Raw genomic sequence first — 10,595 nt, forward strand, 5'->3', positions numbered from 1 at the left:
CATACATTAATTCCCTTTTTGACAAATATGATTACCTACCTACGTTATTATCATTACATTTTAAACAATAAATTATCAAGGTATTCATAACAAGAAAATTTTCATCTTCAACTTATTCTTGATACATTGAAATAAATTTTCAATGAATATTTATTATATACCTGTTCGAACAAATTGTTCGAGAAAAGGAATATCTGAAACTGAATCGTTATCGTTTCAAATCAAAACTTACGGGACGGCCACGTAGACCAGCTTGGGGTAGGGTTTCGTCATGGACAACGTGGACACGCAACCGCTGTGCCTTCTGAACGAGGTGAACGGAAGCGTCACCCTCATAGTCCCGGAATCTCTTCGCGCCAACCTCGAGGACACCTCGGGCGGCACGAGAATAGCGTAGTCGTTCATGTCTCTCTCCCTCTCTCTCTCTCTCCCTCACGAGTTCTATAAATCGCCCCTTCCCATCGATTTCACACCTCGGTTCACCTCCTTCGCGACGAACGAAACGCTCTCCGCATTTTCTCTAATCTCTCCTTTAATCAACGATTTTTCATCGGAATTTCTCCCTTTAACAGTACAGTTTACACTTTGTTGTATTGTCCCTCGAAGGGAGAGCTTCATTCCCTGAAGTTAATTCGAAAAGTTTCAGCTTTGAACTTTCTTCTTTTTTTCTTTCTTTCTTTCTTTTTCAGAGTCTCTCGTTTTTTGGCTGGTTTTAGGTTAGGTTAGAGTTTTTCGAGGAACGAGCCCTTCTTCTCGACGACTTTTCTTATCGTGGTTCTTGCTAAATGAATTTCAGTTGTTAAGAAGATTTTTCGCTTGTATTTTAATCTTTTTTTTCAATATTTTTCTCAATATTTTGATCTTCTTCCCTATTCGTTCTATTTTATTCGTCGTTGATTTAATTTGAAATGAAGATCGTAATATGGTGTGATACTAGGGTTCGATTTTGAGACACATTTTCGATTTCTGTGTAATTTTGTTAATCAGAGCTTGAAGGATTTCGATATATTTTATCTGGTCCAAGTTTGTTCAAGTTTAATATCTTGGTTCCAAATGGAAAATTAATATTCGAGCAACTAACATTATTTCCATTTGGTATAACTACACTATACGCAATTTAATTTGCATGTTGTAAATAACGAGACTCTATAAATTTGCGAAAGAACATATTAAAAAGAATATCTAAATATTTCAAAAAAAAAAAAAAAATTCTAAAAAGAAGAAATCAAGCTCGTCGAAAATATTAATAACAATAGATTAATCGATGAAAAGGAATTTGAAAATAATTCAAGTTTCAGAAAGAAAAGTTGAGAATTATTTTCAATTCGTCAACAGCGAGATGGATAAAGCGATCCATTAGCTTTCGAGGCTAATTGCACACCGGACGATTTAGTTTAATTGGGCCCGGAAGACGGCGGCGACCAAGTATCGGGCGGAAGTCGAAGGAGCGAGAAGCAGAAGGAGAAGCTAAACGAACGAAACGTTTATTGCAATGAAATTGCTACGCAAATAATTAAACAAATATGAAATATATATATTAAAATAAATTTAATGGATCAACATTCAAATCCATAAAATATAATTGTTAAAATTATTCTTATAAATATAATATTTATATATTCTGATAAAAAAATTAAAACAAACATTCTTCTATGATATTCAACCTGATATTAATTCAGATTCCTCTTCAATTAAATCAAATAAAGTTCGATTTAATTCAATTAATATTCTAATAAATATCAATAAATATAATGGATATAATAAAATTGAAAATTTTATTTTATTTTGGTAATTTAAAAATTCATAAGAAGAAAATCTTTCAATTAGAAAGAGAAAGAAATTATTATTGCTACTAAATGTATTGAAAATTGAATAATTACAATTAGAAATTCAACCAATAAATAAAACAAGATATATCCTATTCCTAAAATTAATATTATAAATAAAATTAATCCATAATTTAATATATATATTGAATAAATTCATGGATATAAAATTCATAAAGTTAATGATAAAAAAAATATTATTATAGGTCTATAAATATATAAATTTGAATAATTAAAAAAAAATTATTCCTTAGAAAACAATTTTAATGCATTACTAAAAGGTTGAAATAAACCTATAAAATCCTTTTTCCATTGTCACGAATTCGTGCCGCGTTGTCAATTTCGATTCATCGAACGATCGTAAAATGAAAAATAAAAAAGGAAGAGAGGAGAGGGGAGGTGGAAAGAAAAATATTACGATCGACCATGAACGGATTTTTTACACCTCTGTTCGAGTAGAATGGGAGGAATGAAAAATTTTTTTTAGATTTTTACAAGTTATTATTTTATACAAGTTTTGCAAACTTCTTTTCTTTTCACTTATTCAGGATCAAGGAAATAAAAATTTTGATCTATGCATGCTTTTCAGAAATTTGAAGTGAAGATAAAAGTTGATTGAAAAATATAAAGATTGTGTATTTTTATAGTGAAAAGTGCACAAAAAAGAAAAAGATTGGTGTCTTTATCTTTGTAGTGGAATACTACTTGTGTATCTAATCTTTGTAATCAATTAATTGTAAAACTGCTTATATTTTTTCATTCAAAGTGGAAAGTTCTTTGTCATCCATTTCTCTGAAAGTATTTATGGAGGAACGGAGAAGGGAATTGTTTTTTAATTTTTTTTTCAATGTGAAGTTATCGTTGACAGCTAACGTTGCTTTGATTAAAATTAAAAAAAAAAAAGAAAAAAAACGTTATCGAGAAAAATTATGAAGGAAAAATTATTTTAATCCAAGAATATTTATGAAAACCAAATATTATTCAAATATTTAATCAAGTCTGATAACGTATTATCGCGAATTAAATGAAATGAAACATGTTCGTCAATAAAGTTTGAGGATCTGTCTGATTGAAACGGTTTGATAACGAATTAAGTAACGAAGTAGAGTATTTTAAGAGAGAAATTTATTGCTCTTAGAGGATTCATTCCTGTAATATTCATATTAATATGTTATTTATATCAATATTTCGAAGGCGCATCGCGTATTTAAAAATTAACAAATAATTTTATCGAATCATCGATAACGAAATTAAATTCACTATTTTCATTTTAATAGTTATTCACTATTTTCATAAACACTCTGCACATTTTAAAATTTCTAAAAATTCTCTCGTTTTAATAAAAACCCTTTGTCAAAAATTTCGAAACGATCAAATTTATAGTTCATACAGTTTCATAATTGTATTCTTTCTATTTACATTCAATTAAAGAGTAATTTAAAACTCGAACGTTATCTATCAAAAATACTACTATCGATGTAAAAATAACTTTCAAAAAAACGATGCTCTAATTTTTTCAGCTCACAACTTTCAACCTCGAAAATTCTTTTTCGAAAAGAAACAAAACTACCTTTTCGAGTGTCGCGCGCACGTAAACCGCATGAAAGATACAGTTGGACGCAAAAGCGCCTTAAAACTCGCGACAAGTTCTTCTTTCCTCTCTCTCTCTCTCATTCTTTATCGTCCACCACGACGGGCGGATTATCGAAACCGTGACATGAAAGATGCATACCTAGATGCATCCCGATGTTCCACATCGAATTTTGTACACATCGTGAAATATTCAGAGAACGAGAACGTGTTGCGTAGAAAACACTGTAAAGAGAGGGCAGACAATTTATTTCCACCTTCCTTCTCCCAATTGATCGAATTCCACGCGTAAACGGTGGTTGCATGCCGAATGATACAGAATCAATTGCGTTTGCGGATGGAAGCGAATGATAAGAATGCCTGTTGAGGTTAGGAAATGGAAATACAGAATTTGAATATCCGTGGATCTTCAATGACTAATATATTCGTAGCTTTGAAGATATTTGCGAGATAATATCGCAACATGTGTGCAAATATAAAAATTAATCGAATACGAAACCGTCGCTTTATTCGTTAAATTCAATTCAAGAGAGCACGACAAGGATAGAACTAGTTACCAACAACTTGTTCCACGAATATATTAAAATTCTCCACGAGATAACGTTCTTTTGAACTCGCGAGTTTAAAATTGCGAAATGGATTCGAAAGAAAGAAAGGAAGAAAAAAAAAAATCCTCAATTCCTGGTAAAAACATTTCCCAACTTGTCAACGCGTGTTTCCCAAAATAATAAGAAAAAGGGACACTCGAGGAAAGAACCCCTTTTAATTGCAAAGACGAGGATCGAAAAAGAAGAAGCTCTGTCCGCCCCAATTATTCTCACGACAAAACAAATGTACCACGATCCTCCAATAACGAACTTCCGATGGAAATATCCCACGACGAGTGGATTTGACCTGCAGCGCCCTCTCTCCTCCCCTCTTTCTCTCTCACTCTTTCTCTTTTCAAGGGAAACACGAACAGCTTCACGGATTAATCCGAGATCGAGCGGAAAATATTTCCAGCATCCCGTGTTTCAGAGAAATCGAGATAAATGTCGGTCACAGGAGAAAGAAAAAGAGAAAGAGAAAGAGAGAGAGAGAAAGAGAGAGAGAGAGCACGTGTTTCGCAAAGTAACAAAGAATATCGTCTATTTATCGTTTATTGCGCATTTCCCCCCTCTCCTGCTATCGACGCAGATTATTCAGAGATATTTTGAAATTTCTGCGTCTATGAACGAGTTATCTCGACGATGTGACGTCATCATTCGTGTTCGACGACGAGATATCTCGGTAATTATTCACGATAGTGGAACAATTTCAACGGCATTAAGATATGCAGTCAAGGGTAAGGTACGCGTACAATCGTCATTAGGCCAATCTAGTTTTTTTTTTTTTTTAAGGAGGGGAAAGGAAAAAGAAAGAAAGAAGAAATGTTCGTAATATCATAGATACGTATTCTTAGAGATCAGAGGATTCAGGGATTATAATTGGATTCGAATTTAAATTAGGATTTGATTAATATCGTGGATGGAAGTTTAAAGTTAGGTTATGTTCGCGACACATGTTGGAAACGTGTTACACATTGGATGCGCGATATTTTTTGGATCGAGGAACGAATTGAATTGAGGAATTAGCTTTGGATTTAATTGGATTTGATCGTGATTAAAATTTAGTTCGGGGGTCAAGGTTTAGGTTAAATTAGATTGAGTAAAATTATGGCTAAAATTAGGTTTGGAGGGAGGGAAAAAGGGTAAGGTTGAAGTTAAATTATGTTAGGTTAAGGTTCAGTTTGATTAGTTTAGGTTTCGATTATGTTATATAGAGATCCAATGGTATAAAATAGATGATACGGTCGTAATATAAATTATAAATAACGAGATCGAACAACCTTATGATAAATGATCAATAAGATCATTTTCGTTCGTAAATGTTTATTGTGAAAAAAAAATATTAAGATATATCGATATCGTATTATTATTCTTCTTTTAATTAATTCCTTTCCTTTCTCTTTTTGAGATCCTTTCTTTCAGAAAGTTAAAGTTGTATTTTAATCTAATATCCGGTGAAATATTTTAAATGTCGAAAAGTTAAAAATAATAAGGTTTAGGAATCTAAGCTGGTTTCCTCGTTTCTATATTAATTTTTCTACATCTCTCTCTCTCTCTCCGCTCTGTTACTCTCATTACTTTTCACCATACGCTACAAACTTTTTTATCGCACTTCACGCTTTTCTTAGATTAAAAAATTTCGTGACTTATACACACTCTCCTCTCGAGTTCTTCGACTGGAAGACATTAAGATATCGGGTTTCTTTCTTTTTTTAACTCCTAAGAAAACCAACATTTACACATTCTGTTTTTAGTCGAGTTCCCAAACAACACATCACAGTGCATGAAAACTACACCGGTCGATCAGCATCAGTTTGATAAAGTTATTCATAGACCAACTCGTATAACCACCTATTTTACGATTTGTGATGACCAATGAAACAAACTTTCTAATTTTAATATAGCTTGTTCCATATCATCGGGCTTCCGTTTACGAACAGAGATTGGCGTTAATCTCTCTCTCTCTCTCTCTCTCTCTCCGATCACTCATGAAAATGTTCCAAATTTATCTTGCTCAACCACCTGAAACTTTTTCCATTTCTATGGAAATATTTCCTTCGCGAGAGCTCTTTCATCTTTTTGCGTTTCAAGTTGTTGGAAACGAAGGGACACGAAACTTCTTTGATTTGGTATTTTTTTCAATGGCTCGTGAACGATGATTTTTACTTCTCCTCCTTATAGAGATACGTGGAATTGTTTTGGAAAAAAATTTTCATTGAAGGAGGACTCGACTTGTTTCCAATTTTTTCTTTAGAAAGTGTATAAAAATTAAAGCTTTGTTTGAATCCTCTTACTTTCAATTGTTGAGATAATATCGATAAGATATTTGATTTTATCGCAGCAATAAAATTGTTTATTTTTTAAATATCCAATTTAAAATAACTCGAAGAGTTATGAAAAATATTAAATGTCTTTTATTTATTTATTTTTCTGTTCAATAATAAATTTTCTAATCGAAAATATTTTATCTAACGGAATATTGTATTTGTCTTTCGAAGAATATTATCTTTGCTTTGGAAACGAAAACATTTGGAAGGAAAATTGTTCGTTTCATCTTTCGTAAAAGGAGGATTGTATTTCAGTGAAAGGGTTGTAGCTTCGTTTAATTATCGTTTGAATACTTCTAAGGATGTCACAACGCGTGGTATAATCTTCACAGACTAATTTTCTCGATTAATTAAATGTCGATTAATCACTGGCCAGCCATGATTTTCGAATAATTATCAGGAACTATAAAGCTGTGCAGCATGTAATTGGAATTACGTTAGATCTAATCAAGAAAGCGGAGAGATCGGTAGATAATAATCTGTTTGGAAAATGAATTTCTAACTTCTCCATTTTCGATATTTAATCTCGCTGGTTGAAAATTTTATTAAACAATTTAATAATATTATAATTTTCTCGAGACTATAAATTGATTAAAATTAAAAATTTGAAATTCAAATTAATCACAATTTCAATTGAATATTTTTTGAAAAAATAAAAATATCGTGTATTACGCTAATTATTAATATATTTTTAATCGCAAGTTCAAAGATTTTTTATTTTATTTTATTTTTAATTAAATTTAATTATACATTAAAATTATCAAGAAATATTATTTATGAATTTTTTATAAAATATATTTTTCAACTTTTCATCCATTTTCTGCTTCGTTCGAGCAAAACTGGCTAAATTAATACAGTAATCACTGATTCTATCTATTTTTCTAAGGAATAATTTTTCCATTAATTCAAAAACTAATTTAAATTATGCTTAATCAACGGAAACGAAATTCCAAGCGAATAAATCATTTTGGATGCTAGAACTGACTAAAATATATATACTTTCTTGCATAATAATTTTTTTCATTAAATTTTGAGATTAATTTAAATCACGTTTCATCAATGGAAACGAAATTTCATCGAATAAATTATTTTAGAATTACAAAACTAAATTATAAATATTACTTTTTTTACATATTTCGTCACATTACAATTACTTTTGCACATTAATTTAAATTAATAATTTTAATTTCTTCGAAGATAAAATACAATGAAATATCCCGTGTCTCTTTCTTTTTCTATCTTTCTTTTTTTCCAAATATAATAACAAATCATTTTATCATCTCCTCCAAAAGAAAAACAAATTAAAAAAAAAATTGAACAAAATCGATCGAAGAATGTTTCTGCATTATTCATCGATTCGAAGAAAACTTTCATTACTTGAAAAAGAATCATCCCGAGTACCATTTACATAAATATATATATATTTATCTTTCTAGGGTATCTAAAACTATTTATCAACATTATCTGACCTGAAACCGTTCAACATTATCACGTATATCATTCCTAAAGCTAAAAGTTTCTATTGAAAATTAAATTCGATCAAATTCAAGGGATCTTGATTGAGTTTCGAAAAAAAAAAAAAAAGAAGAAAGAAAAAAAAAGAAAAGAAAAGAAAAATTCAAATTAATGGACGAAAAATAAAAAGAAGAAGGAAGAATGAGAGAAAAAAGAAAAAAGTAAATGGGAATCTCTGAGCGAGATATATCAGCTGAGAAGAGAAATTGAATCGGCTCCCCGATTATTCAATCGGATAAATCGAAGGCTGTAACTATTTTCCTGCCGATAGAAAATGAAATAATTGTCGGAACGAATTGCGCCGGGCATCGACACGCGTCACGATCTCGGAAATTACGAGAGTGAAGGCGATCGATAATCGTGTCACCGATACGTATCCCGGCTTTTCATACGCTTCGATCGGCGCCAAATGTTTGCATAGATACGGGAATCTATCGACACCGGTGTCGCGATAACGAAGGGCATCGCAAATTTTCCTCTCTGCCGGAATCTTTGTCGAAATTTTTTTTAACGCTGTCGAATTACGTTCGACTGGAATTTTGTTTGCTTGCAGGGGAAAAGGGGCGAGTAATGATCCAACGATTTTGATCCAACTAAATTAATTTTCTATAAATTATTTTTAAAATTATTATAATTAATATTGTTCAATTTAGAATCTTCATTTTTATATACTATATTAACTATTAAATATTTATTTATTATTAAAATTATTCGAAATGAATACGAAAATAATAAATATTGTTCTAATAATTAGATTTTATATAATAATTTATTTTTTTTGAGAAAAAATACTTTTTCTTGAGAAAAGGAAAATAAACTTAATATTGTAAATATAATAATAAATCTTTTCATTGGATAAATATAATATATTCCATAATATATTCGTATATCTTGAACTCCATTCCAACACATATAAATATTAATGATTTAAATATTGCATGAATAAATAAATGCAAAAATACTAATTCATTAAATCCTAATGATATTATTCTTATTATAAATCCTAATTGACTTAATGTCGAATGAGCAACAACTTTTTTCAAATCTAATTCAAAATTTGCAGTTGGAAAAATTCGATTGGAAATTCGGAAAAGCTGTTGCAATAAATTAGACGAGGGAAGAATTGCGTGTATTTTATGAAATATTGATTTAATTATCTATAATTGTTTTTAACATGCACTACTCTTTATTTTATTTAATTATACTCGATGTATTTAAAAAATGTTTCTCACGGATTCTAATAATAATTTTTTGAATTTATTTATTTATTTTTTTTTAAAGAGCAATTCAATTTTCCTCAAATTCAAAGAGTCTTTGTCGTACGTAGTTTAAACGTGTATGTATAGTGAAATTTGGACAGATGAAATTGTTTATTTCCATCCTAAGAACTGTTGATCCAGTTTTCGTGATATTATCGACAGTAATATCAACAACAATGTTACGACGTGATTGACGAACAAAATATTTGCTCGATATTTTCCGTATTCCTATCGTTAAATCACACACCTATTGATTCAAGGCTACTGTCAATCATCAAAAAAAAAAAAAAAAAAGAGGAATATATCCAATTCCTTTGGGAAAAGAAAGATTACAAAGGATATTCTTTTCTCCGAGATATTTATAAGAATAATTATATATCTTTCATTGAAATATTTTATATTATTTGATACATAATTTTTATATATCGAGGGAATATATTCCATGGATCGATAATCCCCAGTTCTTTTTATAAAATAGGAATATAATTTCAGCTTAGAGTCGTTGGGATGCTGAAATTGGAATCCTACAAGATCGATGGTCTTAGATCTTTTTACCGAAGCCAGAATAAAGTGTCCAATTAAGCTCGTGAAATGACATAAAATATGATTCGTGATAAAGATATAAAAATAGAACGAATAATTTTTTTTTCTTTTCCAATTCTTAATTCCCAAGTCGGGGTTATATTTGATTAAAAGTATCGTTGAACATCGAACCCTGGATCACAAAGAATGTTTCAGTGGAAACAGTATTTTTTGAAATTTTAAAATCTCCATTTCAAATATTAATTCAACGATGCAACAAATTTTCAATAATTTAATCCAACAACATTGAGTAACGTTTCAAATTCACTTGGAATACACTTGATAAAATTCATTTCTCATGTTGAAAATTCAAAAAGTTAAATGACATCCAATCGTAACGTCTCGAATACCAATACATATTATACATTATAAATAACAAACCTTCGTTTCTTCAACAATTCTTCAAAAATCTCAAAATCTTTCTTTTCTCTCGTATTTACAACTTTTCTAAACTCCGAACCATCGAAAGAAAATCGAAAAGGACGACCTCGAATTACTCCAAATTCTACTTCAAACCTGTGAACGAAACTCTTTAAATCCCTCGATCCATCAGCCGCGTTCAAAATCCTCGAACGAAACACTTATTTCTCTTCTTCGAATCACTTTCCACGTGCACCAAAAAAAAAAAAAAAAAAAAAAAAAAGGAAGAAACTCCTTCACTGAACACCGAAAAAAAACTCGAAGGATCCAACGATCGATAACGGCTTGGAAGGATCACTCTCTCGAATACTCTTCGTTCGAAACACGACTGAGGTATCGCATTAGATTCACGAGTCTCGAGCCAACTGACACACTGGCTGGTAAACAAATCAGGCTTCTCGTCCTGGCGCGTGTCCTGCATCAAGGACACGTCGCTCGAGCGAGCAACGATCCGCTTCGGTCGCGTGCCGACTGTGAACTGGCGGCCGC

General features: G+C 30.8%; 1 protein-coding gene across 17 annotated transcripts in view; it reads right to left on the reverse strand.

Annotated features, from left to right (window-relative positions):
- Positions 1 to 10,595, reverse strand: part of LOC102675631 (cAMP-specific 3',5'-cyclic phosphodiesterase) — a 256,477-nt gene that overhangs the window by 81,136 nt on the left and 164,746 nt on the right. For 4 of the 17 annotated variants that reach the window (XM_031507975.1, XM_031507974.1, XM_031507973.1 and 1 more), the window contains exon 1: positions 233 to 510. The exons of the other annotated variants lie outside the window; for them this stretch is intronic. In XM_031507975.1, coding sequence (XP_031363835.1) covers positions 233 to 405 — 173 coding nt within the window. In that variant the 5' untranslated portion in view covers positions 406 to 510. Of the gene's footprint in view, positions 1 to 232; positions 511 to 10,595 lie in introns of those variants that run through there. 17 annotated transcript variants of the gene reach the window in all.

The sequence above is a fragment of the Apis dorsata genome, unplaced genomic scaffold (assembly GCF_000469605.1).
Source record: "Apis dorsata unplaced genomic scaffold, Apis dorsata 1.3 scaffold_73, whole genome shotgun sequence".
Classification (NCBI taxonomy): domain Eukaryota; kingdom Metazoa; phylum Arthropoda; class Insecta; order Hymenoptera; family Apidae; genus Apis; species Apis dorsata.